The sequence below is a fragment of the Rattus norvegicus genome, chromosome 19, assembly GCF_021556685.1.
Source record: "Rattus norvegicus strain SHRSP/BbbUtx chromosome 19, alternate assembly SHRSP_T2T, whole genome shotgun sequence".
Taxonomy (NCBI): Eukaryota; Metazoa; Chordata; class Mammalia; order Rodentia; family Muridae; genus Rattus; species Rattus norvegicus.
This window is the reverse complement of record NC_141552.1, coordinates 62,405,863-62,427,584: the sequence shown is the minus strand read 5'-3', so window position 1 is coordinate 62,427,584 and position 21,722 is coordinate 62,405,863. Positions and strand designations below refer to the sequence as shown.

General features: G+C 46.1%; 1 protein-coding gene across 2 annotated transcripts in view; it reads right to left on the bottom strand.

Annotated features, from left to right (window-relative positions):
* Positions 1-21,722, bottom strand: part of Cdh13 (cadherin 13) — a 1,039,744-nt gene that overhangs the window by 83,944 nt on the left and 934,078 nt on the right. The window contains 1 exon segment of one of the 2 annotated variants that reach the window (NM_138889.2): positions 2,598-2,780. In NM_138889.2, coding sequence (NP_620244.1) covers positions 2,598-2,780 — 183 coding nt within the window. 2 annotated transcript variants of the gene reach the window in all.

Sequence of the window (21,722 nt, the reverse complement as noted above, 5' to 3'; positions counted from 1 at the left end):
TATAGAGAGACAGAGAGAGAAAGAGAGATAGAGAGAGCAAGACAGACAGATGGACAGAGATGGAGAGAGACAGGGAGACACAAAGAGACACAGAGAGATACAGAGAGAGACACAGAGAGACACAGAGAGATATACACACAGAGAGAGACAGAGATGGAGAGAGACAGGGAGACACAAAGAGACACAGAGAGAGACAGAGAAGGAGATATCCAGCTCTGATTTCTGTCAGTGATGGACTGAGACCTGGAAGGGTAATCTACCACAAGTCCTTTCCTCCCCCAAGCTACTTTGGGGCCAGTGTTTCACCACAGTAACAGAAAGGCAGACCAGTGTAGACTCCGGGGTAGGCAGGATAACGCTCCCATAGTTCTCAACTTTGAGAGTCTACAGCAAAAATGACTTTGTAAATGTGGTTAAATGACAGACTCTGAGATGAGAGATTAGCTTGGACCATTCAGAGCAGACCTGATGGGACCGCACAGCTCTGTGGAAGGTGTGGTAGACAGGATGACAGACATCAAGGGGCAGCACCTGAGAGGCTGTGTCTGGTCTGAAGATATTGAAAGGGCCCTGGTGGCCTCTGGAAGCTAGCAGCAATAGGAGATTGGAATCTCCCTTTGAGCCCCAGGATTTACCAGTTCTGATCACACCTTCAGTTTTGCTCACTGAGGCCCTTGATGCACTTTCAATAATCAAGCTTCATTCATCTTTGTAGAGAGTCTCCTAGCACAGAGTCCTCTGAGCAACTGTATCATATCAGTTCCAGAGCCAGTGGTCATGACAGGTCACAGACAAAGGTCACACACAAAATGTATGCTCACTGCTGACTAAACCGACACAGACTGGAGGTAGCTGGTACTGTTAAACATTTTACATATTTGTTCGTGAATTCCTCACCGTGCTATGGGCTGGACGGGCTCCCCCCATTCATGTCCTGAAGTCACAGGCTCCTGTGTGAGGGTATATGCAAGTGGAGGACATTTTTAGGAGCTAAGCTAGTCAGGGAATATTGCCTCTGTGAATGGGGGAGCTGGATCTCCCTTTCCAAGGCAGGGGGACAGAGTAAGGTGTCATCTATGCAGACACAGACAGCCACTTGAACTTGAATTTTCTGGGCACTGAGATTGTGTACTTCCAGACTGCAGAACCTCAAGTAACAAATGTGCATTGCTAATCAGTCACCATGGTGGCTGTCAGTGTGAACTGTCAACCTGGCAGAACCTATAATCATTCAAGAGCTGGGGTTCTAGGCACAGCTGTGGGGGGATACTCTTGATTACTTTTTTTTTTTTTTTTGTGACCTGGGAGGACTTCATTGTGGGCAGGGCCATTCCCCAGGCAGGGGATCTATGTTGTGGTTTGCCCTGAAGTTACTATATTTTGATGCTAATTCCACTGCCCCAAGGACATCTGCCTAGTCACTACTCAGAACTCAGGTGACTTCACCAGAACCTCCCCATTGAATTTGTAAAGCACAGGTGAAGGGCAGGTACAGGATAGAAGGAGGCCTGTCATCGGAGGAGAAGGAAGGATGGGCGGGAGAGAAGTTTGAAGGAAGAGGAGGAGACTAGAGGAGAAAGGAAGAGACAGGAGAGAGGAGAGGGTGAGAAGCCATGGCAGGTGATGTTAAGATCCTGCTCTGTGCATTTACAGGTTGTTATTAATGTTCCTAAGGGATGGATGGTACCGGGCTTTGTATGTTTAAGTGGGCATTTATATCTTACCAATTGGGTCAAAGATTATTGTGTTGTGTGTTCTTTTATGTGAGGGTTTGAGTGTAGGAAAGTGTGCGGCTGGGCTATGTTTCCGCCAAGATATCTAGCAGATATCTTGGGACACTGAGGTGCCAGACCTAGAGTGGGTAAAAGACAGCTATACTTTTTTTTTCTTTTCTTTTCTTTTTTTTTTCTTTTATCTTTTTTTCGGAGCTGGGGACCGAACCCAGGGCCTTGCGCTTGCTAGGCAAGCACTCTACCACTGAGCTAAATCCCCAACCCCACACTTTTTTATTTTTATATTTTTACAGATCTAGACCACACAAACTAGAGAAAGGGGGCTGAAAGTCATGCGTACATTATTCCTTGCCCTCTGCTTCCTGACTATGGATCACCAGCAGCCTCAAGCCCTTGCTGCTGTGGTGTCCATCCCCTCAATGATGGACTCTAAGGCAAAGCTAAACCCCTTTTCTCTTAAGTGACTCTTGTCAGAGTTTTATTTATTTTTCAGTAACAGCCTCAGAAAGAAACGGAGGCAGCTATCCAGAACACGACTCCTTGCTACAGCAAGCAGAAAGGACTGTGACAACCATCCTGAATTATACATTACGCTAACAGTGGCTCCTTATACATAAGTAAACTGAGGCACAGAAAATTCGGGCAGGTGCTCAGTCAAGGGACTTGCTCTATCTTATTGACTGTCCTTGTCTTAGAAACAGACAGGGCCATTGACCAGCGAAGAACGTTCAAGGCAGGCAAGTCTCTAAGCCCCCAATGTTCCTCTCTGGGAAATGGTAGAATCTATCCCTGACTTTCTCAACTCTTTCATGGGGCCCTGTGTGTTCATGGGAGGACAGAGACGCCCCCGAAGGGCACCCTTACCTTGACCACAGAGAGCATGCCCTCGTTGGTCTGTGGGTTGGTGTGGATCTCAAAGCTCTGCCCAGGATTTCCATTGATGATGGTGTATGCCGCCCTCCATGCTCCTGTCGCGGGGTCATCTTTGTCTTCCACTGTCAAGTTGACAATGACTCCCACGGCTCCCTCCTCCACTGTGGCTTGAAACTGCAGACAAAGCAGGTAGTAACCGTTAGTGTCCGGAAACGTATCTAGCAGACGCTGACAACAGAGCTCTACCCGTACGTTCGTGTACGCTACACGAACAATGCCGCGCACATCATCCCGTTCAATAACATCTCATTTAGTAACAAAGCCCACAGGAATTATAGCCAGGGAAAGCTGCATTCCACAAGTCAGCTTTCCCTGGGCTCAGGTGAGGTGTGGGACAAACTTAGCTTATGCAGGGTGTGGCGGAAGGATGTGGTCAGGTTAAGGAAGAGGTTGAGAAAACTGTGCCCTCTTCCCAGTTCTTTCTCCCTCTGCCTAGTTGAAAGCACACAGCCAGTAGACCCTGGGGGGAGGGTGAAATCACAGGATGAAGAAACGTGGGCCTCCGGTCTCTCATGAAGGGGGCAGTTAGGATCCAAGAGCACTTTTTCTGAATGGCTGTGGGGTAAGAAGTGAGCTCCCGTGGAGTGTGAGACACTGCATGCATGTGGGAGTGGTTTGCTATGAAGGGTGCATGTGTATCTGTGGGTGCATATTGAGGTGGGTGTGACCTCGTGTGTGGAGGTTAGAGAACAACCTTAGCTGCCATCCCCAGTGCCTTTTGAGGCTGTGCCTCTTGTTGGTTTAGGTTAGACTGTCAGATGAGGGAGCCCGAGGGATCCTCCTGTCTCGGCTTCCCCATTGCTGGGTTTATAAGTGCATGGCTGGCTTTTTAAATGCAGGTTATAAGGATCCGATTTTGGGTCTCACGCTTGGGCCACAGTACCTTACAGAGCGAGCTATCTCTCTAGCCCTTGGATGTGTTGTTCTTGTTGCTTTGCTTATCTTGAACTCAAGATGACTAGGTCAGTGGATGGCGGGACTTAAGTAGAGGGCCTGGGGCTGGACCCATGATGCTTGCCTCCCATCCTGCCCCACCACATTCTGCCCTGCTCTCTAATGAGGGGAATCAATCCCATCCTGCCTAGTTTCTCTCCCATAGGCCCACAAGTCTATAAGACTATTTGCTAAGAAACACAGATGTTTGCAGCTGGGAGCCTCGGCTTTAACTGTACCACATCTCAAATACTTGTTGCGTGTGGGTGTGGCGGGAATCAATCAGTCCGTGAAAAATGAGCTGTCCCGCCGAGAGGGAATCTCATGAGCTATCGGGAGCACATTTCCCTTGAGCGGGAACCTCGAGGTATTGTTCTGGCGTTTACCTCTGACACACTCAGGTGGACAGTAATCTCTTTGCAAACATTTCATAAACAGGCACGACCAAGGAGCTGACAAGAAGAGGAAATATCCAGGAATTTCAATTAGTAGCAGTGAGAATCCAGACACGGTACGATGATGTCAAAAAGGCCTTGTGTTCAAAGAGAAGTAATTTGAGAAATGAGGTTTTGCAAACAGCCACTGATTCATTGACTTTTAAATCATTAATCATGAACCTCCATATTGAGGCTTGGTTGCAGGGGTGGGGGGGATGGGGCAGGGATGAAAACTAATTTGTCTCTGTCATCTGAACAAACCTGGGCAGCTCATAAGATTCTGAGGACGCCAGGATGGGACTTGGCTGTGGGAGGAGGACAGTAGGGGATGCTGTCATATAGAAATGACCCCAGGAGCAACTACTTTGACTCCATGCCTCTGACTCTTGTTTAAGGAAAAGTTACCGCCATCTTTTGTCCTTCCATTCCTCAAAGCAGACAGACAAACTAAAACTGAAGCAAAAACAAAAAGCAGACAGACAACCCCAAAACAGCCAGAAATCAAAACCAAAACAATCTACAGGATTCCTGAGCCGGAAACCATGTTTGTGGCTCTGAGTCCTACCTGCACAATAGATTCCCTTTGAGGTTGGATGATAATTTCTGGGTCCTATGCCAATTCAGTTGGTTAGGGATAGACCAAAGACTGAAGGAGAAGCCCAGATAATCCTAAATGCACAGACTGGGGTGAGAGACATGAAGGGTTCAAGTCTAGGTGTCAATGTCACTGTCGGCCCTTGTGGATGGGGGGGGGGCAGCTAGACAGTGCATCTGGGCTCAGTGAGGATGAGTGATGTCATCGACAACTTCTGTCTGCCGTGTGTTCAGGATGGGTGCTGGTGACACACAGGCTCCCTGGTCCCTTCAGATTGCAGATGAAGATGACGGAAAGAAGAAGGTAAAGGACCCATCCTGTCCCAAGCCCTACAGCCAATCAAGAGCCAGACCCTCTTGTTGAGTTTTAGCAAGCTCTGGAATCAGTCAGTCTGCTGTTGAGCCTACCTAGGGCCCATCACTCAGGTTAGTCATCTGAATATCTACAGCAGGACACTGGAGCCCTGTCCCCTCTCATAGCTGTGGTCCTTGCTGTCCTTGTGATGTGGGCTCTTTAGGAAGCTGGAATGTGCTATGGCTGGAGCTCTCAAGTTGGATGGAGAGGAATGTTATGGCTAACACATAATCAAGAGGACGCACAGTCAGAAGAGCTGAGTGTCTCAAGGTCAAGATGACATCACTATACAAATTGTGACTTGATTCAGACAAAGGCTTTGGCGCTGGCTCCTTACATGGTGCTCAGGGCATGGAAGGGACTCAGGAGTCACTTGTCAAATAAATGAATGGTCTTAAAGACAGGAAGTGGGAACAGAAGTGAGGGCTGAGGGAGAGTGGAGAAGAATTACACCACTCAGGAGAGGGACTGAGGGGCGGAGTCATTGGCTACACCTGATGCTCTACTCGCCTGGATATTCTAGAAGGCAGAGTTGGACTGATCTCTCTCATTCCTCGGTGGCTTTTGTGGACCCTATGTGATGGCCAATTTTGCTTGCAACTTGACTACATTTGGGATCAATTAAAACTCAACCATGAGGGACTTTCCTAATCATATTATTTGAAGTAGGAGGACACGGTCTACATCTGAGACACACCTCGTTGGTGGCTGACATAGAAGAACATGGAAGGAGGAAACTTTTTGCCTGCTTGCCCTCATTCTTGCTGGCAAGTTCCTCTATCCCATTGCTGAGGCAGACCGTCTCAGTTATTAGAACCAGCCTCTCTGGGATTCTAATGTAGACTGAGGATCAGCTCTCTGGGAATCCACCATGATTCGAGTACCAGATGGGGACTACTGAGATATCGGCCTTACGGACTGAGCAACAAGAGTCTTCACCTTTTTGTTTTGAGACAGCCATTGTTGGATTACCTGGACCATATCCAATCTAATAACCCTTTTAGTGTATATATATGTGTGTGTGTGTGTATATATATATATATATATATATATATATATATATATATATATATATATATATGTAGTCAAACCCAAAAAGACAAACGTGGTATGCGCTCACTTATAGGTGGACGTTAGCTGTGACGTAAAGGATAACCACACTACAATCCATAGACCCACAAGCTAAGTAACACGGGCTTGGGGGGGATACATGGATCTCCCTGGGGAGGGGGATTAGAATAGACTCTGTCGGTAGACCAGGGTGTGTATGTGTGTGTGTGTGTGTGTGTGTGTGTGTGTGTACATGCATGTATGCTCAAGCATGTATGCACATGGGAACAGGAGGGATTAGGTAGGGGAGGGAAGGATGAGGGGAGAGAGGTGACTAGAACAGGGTGCCATTTAGAGAGCAATGTGGAAATCTAGTGCAGTGGAAATTTTCTGGAATCTGTGAGGGCAACTCCAGGGTTACCTGGAGGATGACTCCTAGTAATGAGGGACACAAGAACCAAAACCTGCCATCTTCTGTAGTAACTGGGCAAGGCTCCAGTGGTGGAACTGAGACACCAACTCAACAACAAACCTCCCCAACTTTCCTGTTTGCAGGATGTGCTGGGCCTCAGAGCTTGTGAGTAGTCAACCAAGGACCGATCTAGCTTATGGTCAAGCCACAAGAGGGAGCCCATGTCTGACACTGACTGGATGGCCAGGATCTGGAAGTTGGATGGCTGAGACCTAGGGTAGAACCAAACATGACTGATTTTTAAAAGCCAATGAAATGATTCCTAAAGATAGTCTGCTATCCTCACAGATTGGTGTCCAGCCCAATCATCATCAGAGATGGTGATGGGAACAGATGCAGAGACCAACAGCCAAACATCAGGAAGAAGCAGAAGAAGAGTAGAAGAGAGGAGGAAGGATTATAGGAGTCACAGAAGTAGGACACAAGAAGGACATGGCCCACAGGGGCTCACAGAAATGGAGGTGCTAGGTCCTTTGAACGTATGCTGTGGTTCTTTTGCTTTTTTGCGGGGGGGGGACCTTTAACGGTAGGAGTAAGGCCATCTCTGACTCTTTTGCCTGCTCTTGGGACCCTTTCCCTCATATTGGGTTGCTTCATCCAGCCCGATATGAGGGCTTATGTCTAGTCTTACTACACCTTGTTATGGTGTGCTGGTTGATATCACTGGGAGGCCTGCTCTTTTCTTAAGGAAATTGGAGGAACAGTGAATCTGGGGGAGAGGGGATGTGGGGGGAACTGGGAAGAGTGAGGGGAGGTGGCTGTGGTTGGGATATATTGTATGAGAGAATAATAAATAAGAGATATATTCATAGGCTCTCCATAATTTTTATGGCCTTTGAAAATTACATTTTATGGTATGAAGAAATTAATTACATTTTTCCTTGATTCTCAAAGCCCCCTCCCCACCTCAGAGCCTAACATTAAAATCCAGTGATGGCTGGAGGAGGGACAAGACCCGATGCTCAGAACAAAACACAGAGAGTAGCATATGGTCAGGTTTGAAGATCTGATGGATGGACCAGTGAGGTCATGAATTGATAAAGTCAAACCATAAGTCACAGGTGTGTGAGTCAAGACTGCAACTTCTCTCACAGTTGTGAGGTTTCTATGCCCATTGCACCTACTGAAGGGACTGCCATAGGACGCCATGTTATGTGTGCAATCCATATGAAATGGGGAGAGAGATAGCCTAGAAATTCCTATGAGTATGTACTATGGACCTTACACACTCTACTTTCTCTCTCTCTCTCTCTCTCTCTCTCTCTCTCTCTCTCTCTCTCTCTCTCTCTCTCTCTCTCTCTCTCCAGGGTTTTTCTGTGTAGCTCTGGCTATCCTAGAACCCTCTTTGTAGACCAGACTGACCTTAAACTCAGAGAAATGTACTGCCACCCAAGTGTTGGAGTTAAAGGTGTGTGCCACCACACTTGTCCTTACATATTCTTAGAGATAGCTACATTTACCCATCATCTGACCATGCATCCATGCACCCATTTATCCATCCATCCATCCATCCATCCATCCATCCATCCAGCATCTATCCCTCCATCCATCTGTCCTTCCATTCATCTTCCATTCATCTTTTTCTAACTACTAAACCTCCATCCGTTTACTATCTACATATTCAACAACTCAGCTGTCCATCTCTCCAGCTACCCATTAGTCCATACATCCATCTGCCCATCTTTTATTTATCCTTCATTCAACAATTCTCCCTCTGCCTTTATCCCATTGCCATCCAGAGATTAACAAGCAAAGCAGATATAGTATATTTCATAGTGGATTTATAGAACGGAAAGAGACACAGGTAGAAAATAAATGTATGGCTACAAAAAGATGTCTACTGGTCAAAGAGAAGCCACATAGTTCTAGGAGAGTCTGCAGCATTGTGCTGGTCGGGGCAGGTCCCTGAACCAGTTTGAGGAAGCGCATCAGGGAAGAATTCCCTGAAAGTGAAAGAAGAGAAACCTTAATGAGGAAAAGGCAGTGAAAGCATTCACACCCAGAAGAGCAGGGGCAAAGGCCAGGCTACTGGAGAGGCTGAGGAGACCAGAGGAAAGAAGGAGGGTGTGGGCGGAACACTGGGACTCCATTGAGAATCCCTTGACAATGGGCCGCAGAGCACTGTGGGTAGAGTTCGATGGTGCGGGATGTTGGGAGCTATCGAAAGGCGCATAGATTTGCCCGGAAGCAAATCAAGAAACTGGGTTATGTTCAAATACTCCTGAGAGAATTCTGAAAAAAATAAAAATCTTTAAACATATAAAAAAAAAACAGTTCAACACAGTTATACTCTTTGTTAAGACTATTATCTGATTCTTGCATAACCGTGAAGCCAGTTTCCTCAAGCATCCATTTAGAAACTCATTACTGCTTAATTAAATACTCATTCTATTAATTCTATTCAATGTTTTAACCCCATTATGTAATTCAAGAATGGGAAAATTAAATAGATTAAAATGAAATAGTACCATTTTACATTTCTATAGCCATGTTCGCTTTGTGATTTAAAAACAATAGATAGGCATTAATTTACCAAAGCAGAGCTGGAGGACTTATGGATTGTAACAGTACCTCGTTTAATTGGAAAAAAATAGATAAAGTTATTTTTCTGTTAAACTGTGTAGCAAATCAAATACCAGATGTAAAACACAGCTTTGCATAACTAGTATGGGCCGGTGGGTGACTCGGGGCGATGCATGGAAGTCTGCAATCTCATTTAGTTCTGAGCTGAACTGTCTTACCCTCTTTCTTTGGCAAGTAGGCGAGTTTTGTCATGACCATCAAAATGAGGTTGAATTGGCCACGGAGATCCTTATCAGAAAGATGGAGGGTCTGGGTTATTTTAATTTTAATTAATTAATTCTCGTGTGCGGATACACGTGCACATCCGTGTGGAAGGCAGAAGCCAATGTTAGTTGTTGTGGTTTGCATGAAAATGGTCCCATGTGCACATATAAGGAGTGGTGCATAAGGAGGTGTGGCCTTGTTGGAGAAAGTGCGTCACTGCGGGGGCGGGCTTTGAGGCTTCAGAAGCTCAAGCCAGGCCCAGTCAGTCTCTCTCTCTCTCTCTCTCTCTCTCTCTCTCTCTCTCTCTCTCTCTCTCTCTCTCTCTCTCTCTTCCTGCTGCTTTCAGATCTGGGTGTAGAACTCTCAGCTGCCTCTTCGGTACCATGCCTGCCTGGATACTGCCATGGTTCCCATCTTGATAATGAGCTAGATCTCCGAACTGTAAGCCAGCCCCAATGAAATGTTTTTCCCTTATTAGAGTTACCGTGGTCATGGTGTCTCTTCATAGCTATAGAAACCCTGACTAAGACAGGCGTCTTCCTCAGTCGCTCTCCACTGTGTATTCTTGGACATACTGAACCTAAGGCTTCTTTCTTTGCCCCAGGCTCCTTCCCAGGGACTTGAAGTTGATTCACACAGAACAACCGCTTTCCCCCATAGAATGGTCAGCCTGCATGTTAGCTTGGAGAGCCTAACAGTGCTCAGTTCACGTCCCATCTGGAAAGCTGCAGGGCGGCAGGCAGCAAGAGCAGAGGAGGCCCAGGGTCTTGCCCGAGCCTGCAGCTGTGCAGAGAACTGGTTAGAGTGCTGACGTTGAACTTGGGAAGCTGCCACTCACTCAAAGCCTTGGCTTTGCAAAATTAAAAGATAAAGTATCAGGAATCGCTCTAATCCTTATTTATTTCTGAGGTTAAAGTCTGCGAGAAATCTAACCAGCAAACATGTTCGTGAGTTTGTGTTTACATAAAGGATATGGCTTCCGGGAGGAACCTAATCTCTCGCTCAGAGTCGAACGGGCAAAGACTGTGATTGTTCTAAGTAGGATAATGTGCATTGAATGAGCTTGGCACGCCGCACAGTGCATATAGTAACGGCTGTGATGATGAGTTTGAAATGTCAATTTTCCATGACCTGGAACCACCTGAGAAGAGAGTTTTAACTGAGGTTTTAACTAGGTCAGGTTGGCATGCGGGAACGGCTGAAGGGTATTGCCTTGATTATTAATCGATGTGGGAGAACCCACCCTTATTGGGGGTGTTATCAGGGCCTTGGACGATAGAAGAATGAAGGAAGTCAGCTGAGCATGCGCATATAAACGGTGGACTGGGTATGCCAGCTGAGCATGCGCAGACGAATAGCGGCGTGGGTACACTCACTACACTGTGTGCTTGACCGTGGACACAGTGCTTTAAGCCCTTGCCTTGACTTCCCCACAACAGTGGACTGTAAGGTGGAATAATGGGCCAAATAAATTCTTTTCCTCCCTTAAGCTGCTTTTGTCAGAGCATCTGTCACGGGACTAGATGCTAGGACAGGGGATTAGAATTTGTTAGCATTGATAATAGGGGCAGACTATGACATGTGACATATAAATTCTTCATAGTAAATTGGACAGGGTGGTTCAGCCCCACCGCGACACTTTATTCTTCCCATAGTCTACTTTATAATGAGGTTACATGCATATGCATCTTATTTCTCTGTGTACGTGTGAACAAAGCTTTGTTCTCTTCAGTGATGTTTATCCAACATTTAGAGACATGCGAATCCTTGCTGGCTTCTAACAACAGACCCTCCATTGCCGGGGCTAATGATGCCGACCTACATTGTGAGCTACCTGGATTTCTTCTGCTATAATTAGCAGCCGACACAGGATGATGAGACACAGAATTCATCTTAACAAGTATCCACAGACTGTCCATTGCATGCCGAGGGCTCCGCCAGAAACACTGCAGTAAATGAGCGGACAGTGTCCCTAGGCACCGCTTGCTTCATGTGTTTTACACAGAAGGCTATTTGCCATCTATACGTTCTAAAAACGTGTTTTCTGCTGTCACAGCTGTGGATGATTTTATTCCAGATGTATTTTAGGTTATATCTAATGATCATTTCAGCAAACACTGGGTCGTTTATGTACTACATGTGGAAGATAATGAATCTTGACCCCTAAATCACACTGTAGACAAAAGACAAAAGGTAAAACTATGCACCTTAGCATAAATAGCTATTACATAAATCGGAAAATATGTATATTTTTCTAAATAAAGGCCATTTTATCTTTCAACACCCTTCAGCTTTCCTTCAGAAATGATTGACAGTACACATCAGAAAATATTGTGGGAGGGCTGGAAAGACAGACAATCAATAAAGTGACAGTTACGCAAGCATGAAAAGCTGAATCAGATTACCAGCACATATGTAAAAAAGCTTTGTAATCTCAGCATATGTGTGTGTGTATGTGTGTGTATGTGTATGAATATATGTGCAGTATGTATATGTGTATGCATATATGTGTATGAGTGTGTATATGAGGGGAATATATGTGTGTGTTTTGTGACAGAATGATCTTCTTGGCTTTAGTAAGAGACTATCTAAAATGTATGTATATGTATATATATGTATGTGTGTGTGCATATGTGTATTTTTTTAAAGATTTATTCATTTATTATATATAAGTACATTGTAGCTGTCTTCAGACACACCAGAAGAGGGCATCAGATCTCTTTACAGATGGTTGTGAGCCACCATGTGGTTGCTGGGAATTGAACTCAGGACCTCTGGAAGAGTAGTCGGGTGCTCTTAACCGCTGAGCCATCTCTCCAGCCTGCATATGTGTATTTTTGTAATGTGCATGTGTATCTGTGTATATATGTGTGTATGTGCATATGTATATATGTGTATGTGTGTATGTATGTTTGTATGTGTGTGTATGAGTGTGTATATGTGTGGGGTATATGTGTGTATTAGGACAGAATGATCTCTGGGCTTTAGTAAGAGACTATCTAAAAAAAAAAGGGAAGCACTTGCATGTATAAGTGTACACACACAGAGAGACATGCATGAAATATAACTTAGAGAAATACATGTTTTTGAGCATCTGAACCGTGTCTGGCCATTTTCCCACCATTTGAACTGACTTATCATCAGAGAAATCCATTAAGCACAGGGAAGCTGGTGAATGGAGTGAGATACTGAGAGAAAAGCTAGATGGGCTTTTGTTCCAAGACAGCTTGGGAAGTGTTCTGTTCTTGGCTGGCCTCCAAGCCCTGCTCCTGTTCCTGTGAGCTGTTTCTGTGGCCACCATCAGTGTCCTCTTCACACCAGCCTCCCACTGTGGGCTTCTCTGCCATCGACAATGTGGTCACAGTGGGCACAGCCTGGTGGGTGTCCACAGGACTCACTGATGGTGGCTTGAGTCCCACAGATGGTTTCTCTTTTATCCTTGGTATCTTACTAAGGGTCATTTTCACTTTCTAAAGAGCAGGCAGAATAATGAGCTCCAAGAGTCTGCCTCCCGGGTCAGTGACCATCTTGTGCCTAGTAGATCATCCACGGGACTACCTGTCCCTGCTGCATTTGCATCTCTAAAAGACGAACTTTTCTGAAGGAAACACAATTAAAATCCTTTCCTGATTCCACTAGACGATAATTTCTACCAGTAATCATTCAGTTTCTCTCCTGTCCCAGTGCTGCTTCTGTGCAAGATTTAAAACACAGTGTGTGTGTGTGTGTGTATGTGTGTGTGTGTGTGTGTGTGTGTGTGTGTATGTGTGTATGTGAGCATGTGCATGCACATACTTTAACATGCTGCAGAGGGTATGTAGATGTGGCAGGACAACCTTCTGGAGCCCATTCTCTCTTTTGACCATGTGAGACCTCTTATGGAATTCAGGCCATCAATTTCAGTGGCAGGCCCCTTTACCCACTGAGCCATCCTACCCCTGTAACCTAGTTTACGCATATGCATATTGAGGGATATATGAACATTTTCTCTGGCTGCAAAGCGGTTGTGAGTGGAAGAAGGTGAAGAAGCTGTGGTCCATGGGATTCTGCCTCTGCCATCCCACAGATATGAAAATTGTCAGGACTGGAAAAAAAAACTAGAATAACATTTTTTTTATGGAAGAAAAATCTCGAATAACATTTTTTCTCCTTTACAAAACAAAATGAACACAGCATCAGAAAAGAAACCTAAGCAGTTGGGCAGTGATTTCAAATTGTGTTTAAGGGAGCCAATGATGCTTGAGAGGTAGACCAGATATCCCACCTGCACAGCCAGGGTTTTCCCTCTAAATAACAACCATGGAAACTGCCCCCAGGAACCATTAATTATGCTTTGTTTGTTATAGTTCTTGCCTAAGATCTTGCTTGGTAAAAAAAAAAAAATTGCTGCTAAAAAAATAAATCTGAAGATCAGTGCCTCAGGCAGCAAATATTAAACAGCATACAGTGGAAGAAAAATAAAATGAAAAAATTCCCACAGAGCAAATACACTGTGTTCTTCCTGCCTCCTCCCATCTAAAGGCTACATTGGGCATTCTATCTAAAGGCTCATTCCAAGGACATGGGCACCCTTTTCAATTAAAAAGTTCAGCGGGTCTGGAGAGATGGCTCAGAAGTTAAATACTGGCCATTCTAGCAGCGAACCTAGCACCCACTTGATGGCCCACAACTACCTGTAATTCCAGGTCCAGGGGATCGGATGCTCTCTTCTGGCCTCTGTAGGAACTGCATGTATATGATCCACAGATATTAAACAAAACACCCAAACACATAAAAATAAGTAAAACTTAAGAAATAATAATAATAATAAAAATGAAAGGAAATATACAAATCGATTTGTTCTTTTAACAAGATAATTTGAAAAGAGTTTAATTTTGAGGAGAAAGCAATTTTCTGTAGAGTTCTGCATGTGGCATCAACTTGAGTGTAGATGAAGAATGGGTCAACAATTATATACATGTAATTGTTATATAAACATATATGTAGGTATACATGTGTATATAATTTTATGTATATTTGTATGTGTGTGTGTGTTGTACATGCCACAGTGCATGAGCAGAAGTCAGAAGGCAACTTGTGGGAGTTGGTTCTCTCTTTCCATTTTGTGGGACCTGGGTATTGAACCTGGGTTGTCAGGCTTAGCAGCAGGCTCCTTCACCCTCTGAGCCACCTCACCAGCTCTCTCTCAGCAATAACAATATGGTCTTCCTCAACTACTTCAGAGTTTGGGTCACATGGTTTCTCACGGACAGGAGGAATAGACTTCGCTTCGCTTCTCAAATGGGAAAATGCACAACTTTCTGTTTTACTTTGCTTTAACTAAGAGGTAGAGGTCAGAAAAGTAGCGCTGTGTGCATTTGTGTCAACATGTGATTGCCTGTTTGTGGGGTATATGTGTGTGTGCATGTATGTCCATATATGAGCATCTCTCTGTGTGTGGGTATACATATGTGGATGCCTGTTCCTGTTGTGGTGTGTGTGTTCATATGTGGGTGCTCCACTATGTTCATAGTAGCCTTATTTGTCATGGCCAGAAGCTGGAAACAACCCAGATGTCCCACAATGGAAGAATGGATACAAAGAATGTGGTTCATTTACACAATGGAATACTATTCAGCTATTAAGAACGAGAACATCCTGAGTTTTGCAGGCAAATGGATGGAACTAGAAAATACCATCCTTAGTGAGGTAACTCAGACCCAAAAGGACATGCATGGTATGTACTCACTGATAAGTGGATATTAGCCTGTAAAGTACAGAATACCCAGGATACGATCCTCAGAACTCAAGAAGGTTAACTAGCCCAAGGGCCCAAATGAGGCTGCCTCAACCCCACTTGGGAGGCTGAAGAAAGCAGAAGGCAGAGGGAGGAAGGGATGTGGGTTGAAGAGGGGACAGGGAGGGGAAAAGGGGAACATGATCAGGTATTGGGGAAGGGGAACAGGAAAGAAGCCCTGAGGGCCAGCAGAAAGAATGGAAACAGGCAACCTCAGGAGGTAGGGGGTGGGGGTGTGTCCCTCTAAAGTGTACCAGAGACCTGGGAGGTGAGAGACTCGCAGGACTCAAAGGGAAGGCACCTTAAATGAAATGCCCTACAATGAGGAGAGGGAACTTGTAGAGTCCTCGTCCAGTAGAAAGACAGGTCATCAAGGTGGAGAGATGGGGTTGCCATCCCACAGTCAAAAACACTGAGCCGGAATTGTTCCTGTCTAAAAGAACTGCAGGGACAAGAGTGGAGAAGAGACTGAGGGAAAGGAGGTCCAATGACTGGCCCAAATTGGGATCCAGTTCAAGGGGAGGCTTCAAGGTCTGACACTATTACTGATGCCATGGTGTGCTTACAGACAGGAACCTAGCATGGCTGCCCCCAAGAGGCCAAACAAGCTGCTGAAGAAGTCCGATGCAGATATTTACATGAAACCAATGGACAGAAGTTGGAGACCCCTGTGGTTAATTACAGAAAGGCTAGAAGAAGCTGAGGAGGAGGGCAACCTCAAAGGGAAACCAGTAGCCAACTAACCTGGATCCCCAAGATCTCTCAGACACTGAGCCACCAACCAGGCAGCGTCCACCAGCTGATATGAGACCCTGGACACATATACAGCAAAGAAGTGCCTGGTCTGGTCTCAGTGAGAAGATGCACCTAACCCTAGAGAGACTTGAGGCCCCAGAGAGTCGGGAGGCCTGGTGGAGTGTGTGTGTGGGGTGGGGACATCCCCTTGGAGATGGGGTTGGGGGGAATGAGGAACTGTCAGTGGGCAGACCAGGAGGGGATAATGACTAGACTACAAAAAAAAGATTAAGGGTAATTTTTTTTTAAAAGAGTATACCTCAGAGTGAAGACTTTGCCTAATCTGATTTGACTCCTGGACTATAGAAAAAACAGATGGGCTTCAAGCTAAATCAAGCTAAAAAAAATCAAGCTAAAAAGGCTTGCCACCTTTAGAAGACCCAAGTTCATCCAGAGTTCACAGACCGGTGGACCTCAGGGGGACAGCATCTACAGTCTTTAGACCTAGGGCTGGGTTTTTATTGCCGGCCTTGTTGATATTAATTAATATGCTGTAGAATCCATCATTTAAGTCACATAGTGGAATGAATGTTAGTGATGCTCAGACTTTTACAACCACCCAGTGTGCTTGGTGGTGGATGTCATTAATCCCAGCATTCAGGAGGCAGAGGCAGGTGGATTTCAGTGAGTTCAAGGCCACCCTGGTCTACATAGAAAGGTCCAGGCTACCCAGAGCTACATAGTGAGACCTGGTCTTAACAAATCCAAACCAAAACCACACAACCCCTCCAACCCCCCAAAACCCAAAACCAAACAAACAAAAACCAATAACAACAACCTGAACAACCAAAGCAGATACACGCCACTTTCTTAGTCAACGTTAGAACGTTCTCAGCTCCTCATAAAGAAACCCTGTACTCACTACCCCTATCCACCATCACTTTACTCAAATCTCTCTCCTCTAGCAGAAGTCCACCTGCCTCCTGTCTCAGGTTTGCCTCCAGTGGGCTACACAGTGTGGCTTTGTGTGTCTGGTTTCTTGTATTTTCAGAGCTTCTCCAGGTTGTCACGCAGGTTCAGGCTTCATTCCTTTGAATGGCCAAAGGGTGCTCCATCAGACTCAATGAGGTATTTTATCTACACGTGGCTGCTGGTTTCTGGTTTCAGCATCCACATATAAGCCACATGTGCTGGTTCTGTGGGAGACCAACCCAGGAGTGTGTGCGCAGACTCTGTGTTAGAAGGCGTGTGCATCTGGGTCACTGTAGGCACACACGTGGCCCCCTGCCTCACCTTTCATGTGTGTGGAGACACATGCTCTTGGCTAGTTCCCTGAGCTGCCATCTCAGCTTTCTCAAAATGGAAGACGATTTCTGAAGCCCCCTTTCCATGGCCACGAAGGATGGGAACTGCAGTTTTTGTGGGGTACTGATTGGGTTATTGCAAGCTCTGAAAGGGTCCCCAGAGGCTGTGGTGCCAATCCCCTTCTTGTACTGACACCCATCGAAGCTAGAGAGAGAACATCTTTAATCTCCCGAGCCAGGGGGAGCCGGCACACTTGGTTAGGCTCCTGATGCCAACGCCCCATACAAATAAGGACAAGAGAAACCTCTGCTCCTATTATGAGAGATTTGTACAGATTCATACTGGGAACTGATTTGCAGCTTCTAATTTGTACTTAAACCCCCGATGCCTCAGCCTGAAATCCATTGTCTCTGCACTGTTGGTTCCTGCTTCCAATCGCTCTCATGGGCCCAGTTGTAATTCCCACTGGCACAGCCACACACTTCTTCCTGAGTGGCTCACACACTCCCTAAGAACATCTGAATCCCACCGAGAGAAGAGATGGCTGAGCACTGTTCCCTTGGGAACTGGGTACCACAACAGAAGGAGGACTGGCTGAACCATTCTCCTTCCTTTCTGGGCTCTGATCCCAGAGTGACTATATAGAGTGCGAGTCTATGGGGAAAGAGGGTCCCAGGGGCACTTGTTACACAGAGAGAGACTGGTAAGAAAACTAACTGTGTTTATTGCCATGGGATGCTTTATCTCCTTAGCTGGCCATTTGCTTAATGTCTTCTGTGATTCAATTTTTTGTGTGTGGTATATGTATGGTTTAACGTATGAGTACATGCATGTGTTGGTGTATGCATGCTTGTGCACATATGTGTATATGTGTGTCTGCATATGTGTGCATATGTGTATACATGGGTGTGTGCATGTGTATGCATGTGTGTCCACATGTGTGCATGCATGTACATGTGTGTAAATGCATGTGCACACACATGTACATGCACGTGCGCATGTGTGTACATGGTTGTGTGCATGTGTGTGCACGTAGAAATACCTTCCTCAATCACTCTTCACTTTATTTTTGAGACAAGGTCTCTCACTGAACCTGGAGCTCACTGTCTTGTGTAAAACAGCTGACCACTGAGCCCCATGCACCATCGTGCCTCTGTCCCCCAGTGCCACTGTGCCTCCCTTTTTGTGGAGGTTCTTTCTGGGGATCCAAGCTCAGGTTTCCAAATTTTCACAGCAAGCCCTTTATTCACTCAGCTATCTGCATGGCTGGGCTTCAGTTTTTCATCAGGAAAGTGGGAATAGTGAAAAGAACTGAACTTACTGGGTTACATCAGACTACATCATCAAGAGGACTATTAGTAAGATTAGCCAGATGATTGTCCAGCACAGTACACCGTGCTCTGTCTAGCACACGCTGTTACGTAAAGAATAGGGAAGACGGGCAAAGAAGCCAGGACTGACACAGCGAACCTCACCATGAGAAACAGGAATTAAAAAAAAAAAAACGGCTTTTGTTCTAGGGCTTTCCCTACAGTAGCCTGTCTCTCCCAGACCCACATCCCCACCGATAGAACCACTGCCTTGGTCCCCGGGTCACTGAGAGCTTATGTCTCATGGATGCCCCAATCAGTACCTTTTAATTTCCTAATTGCCCTCTTAACCACCTGAAGGCTTCTCAGCCTCACCTTCCTGGTATTTGGGTCACTCAGTGGCTCTTGGGGTCCTGGGGCTGGGAGAATGGGAAGCCTTGCAGCAAAAGTATTTTTTCTTTACTCTTGAGAATCACATAAATGTCTACAACCCATGCTCCCAGCTAACTGCATCTCTCTCTCTCTCTCTCTCCCCTCTCTCTGCACACACATGCAAAAATATCCATAGAAGTCAGTAGAGGGCAGTAGATCTCTTGGAGCCGGAGTTACAGTTGTTTATGAGCTTTCTGCTGTGGGTGCTAGGAACTGAATCCCACACCTCATGATTGAGGAGCAAGTCCCCCTACCTGCTGTGTTACGGCTCAGGCCTTCCAGCAGCAGGATCTGGGCTCCTACCCTCTAGGCACCAGTGGTACCTGGGCTCTCACAACAGAGTTCCTGAAAATATCTCCACTGACTGCAAGCTACCCCAGTGGTATGTATCTGTATGTGCATGCACATGTGTGTGAGGTGCAAGTGTGTTGTGCATGTGTGTGACCACCAGGCATGTATTCCTCGTCTACCTAAGCGCTACCTGCAGGGGCTCCCCACGAGTCCTGTGCCTATGAACAGCGGTGCCCACATTCCCACAGAACAGGATGAGTGAGTGAGTGTATTGGTCCCACGGTCACACCTGGTAGGAAACACACGGAAAAGCACAATAACATTTTGCAATGTAATTGAGTCAGACGTCGCTCGGAATGCATTCAAGGGTAAGACTAAAGACTATAATTAGTATGGAGATTGTTGATGGGGCTTTTATTACTCTACAATTTTTGAATTAGCAACTGATAATCTCCTTCATGAAAGAAGAAAGGTGGGCTTGCTTCCTCTTCGTTCTCCTTCACAGATGCTCACACCTCATTCCTTAGTAAATGCATCTCACATCCGGGCACTCAGTGGACCATGGGCAACAGTCACGGGGTCTCTCAGCCAGGGTCCAGTGCCACTATCTCCCTAAGAGGAGGGCCCCTAAAGCTCTGCCACTCATTGGTTATCTCCACGGGTCTTAGAGAAGAAGGGCATCTGATCCGGTTAGAACTGTGTTCAGGCCCAAGCTGACTTGTCAAGGCAGAATTCCTGTCTGGGGCCCCTTTCCCGCTCTGATTTTTAGACCTTCCCTAACAAAGATGTCCTGGTACCTGCACCATCAGCATCACCTTTGAACTGGGGCCCCAAGATTGACCCCAGAAGTCTGTGTCAGTTTCACAAATCTCCTTGAGAAGCCTGTCCTAGGCCTTCAGTCCTCCCTTGGCAGCTGCTGTGGTGCCCTGACCCCAGAAGAAAGAAGGCCCAGGAGGGCAGAGGTCCTCAATGTCTCCATCATGGAGAGCAGCTAGCTCTTGCTCCTATAGTGGCTGCTACAAAGGCTGTGGTTTCCCCACTCAAGGTGGACCTTCCTCCTGGGTCCTTTCTCTCTCTCTTCCTCAGTGTTTTTCTTCCTGTCCTGCATCTCCAACCAGTCAGCCTTCCAATATAGAAGCATGCTCAAGATTCTCCAATTTAAATAGCAACAGAGACAAAACAACAGAGGGAAGCCAGCATCCCACCACCTGATTCCTCCACAGGAAAGGGGGACCCCTTTCCTCACCTCCCATCCTGCTTTGAAAGAGAAGATACACAGAGCTAGGAAGACTAAGCCACACAATGCAAATTTATTTGCAATCAAGGAACAATATGATATGAACCATCATTGCCGAGATGTAATTATGGTAGAAACGCACTGCTTAAAAACCCTTGATGGGTCTGACTGTTCAGGTGCCAACAGAGCCTTTTAAAGAACCTCACATAGCACAGGAGAGGCACATTCCAGGGGAAACCCTGACTACCCTCTCCAGGACTATGAGGTGTGGGAGAAGGAAGGACCATGGGGGACTCATCTGGTTGGGTGGTCCACACAGTGCACTGGCAGCCTCAGAGAAGGAGCTTGGGACACTAGAAGGGGAAATTGTAACCAGCCTGTCACAACTGAAGTGAAAGAGACATTTGTGTCAAAAGACGGACTCCCCCCAAATAGGACTTTTTCCAGGAATCTCATGCTGGGAGGAAAGGGAAGAGAGGAAAGCCAGAGGGGAACTTACCCCAGGAAGAGATTTTACACAGTTTTAAGGACTGCTTTTTAATTTTATTTTTGTTTTTCATAAAAGTATTTTATTGGGGGTTGGAGAGATGACTCAGTGGTTATGAGCCCTTACTGCTTTTCCAGAGGTCCTGAGTTCAATTCCCGGTGACCACATGGTGGCTCACAACCATCTGTAATGGGATTCGATGCCTTCCTCTGGTGTATCTGAAGGCAGTGACAGTGTAGTCACACACGTGAAATAAATAATCTTTAAAAGAATTGATTGGCTATTTGAATTTCATACATTGTATTTTGAACGTCTTCAGTTTCCCCCACCTCCTCCTGGATACACCCCATTCCATCTCCCACCCAAATTTTGTCTTCACACTTCTCTTTTAAAGCCACCACATTCCATTAGTACTCTATAGACTCTTGGGTGTGTGGCCATCACTGGAGCATGTTAGCCATGCCCTTAAACAGGACTCCCCTGTTTGCTGGGATTTGGGTGAGCATCTAAAGGTTCTCTGGGAGGCAAGGAGAGGGCTTGGGATAACCTGGACTTGGGAGTTCCAGGTGGTTGTGAGCCACTGGGTATGGGTTCTGGGAGCTGAACTTGGCTTCTATGTAAGAGCAGGATGCTCTCTAACTGCTGAGCCATCTCCCCAAGTGTCATGGTTAGAATATGCTTGGTCCAGGGAGTGCACTATTTAAGGTGTGGCCTTGCTGGAGTAGGTGTGCCACTGAGGACGTGAGCTTTAAGACCCTCGTCCTAGCTGCCTAGAAGCCAGTCTTCCACTAGCAGCCTTCGGATGAAGATGTAGAACTCTCAGCTCCTCCTGCACCGTGCCTGCCTGGATGTTGC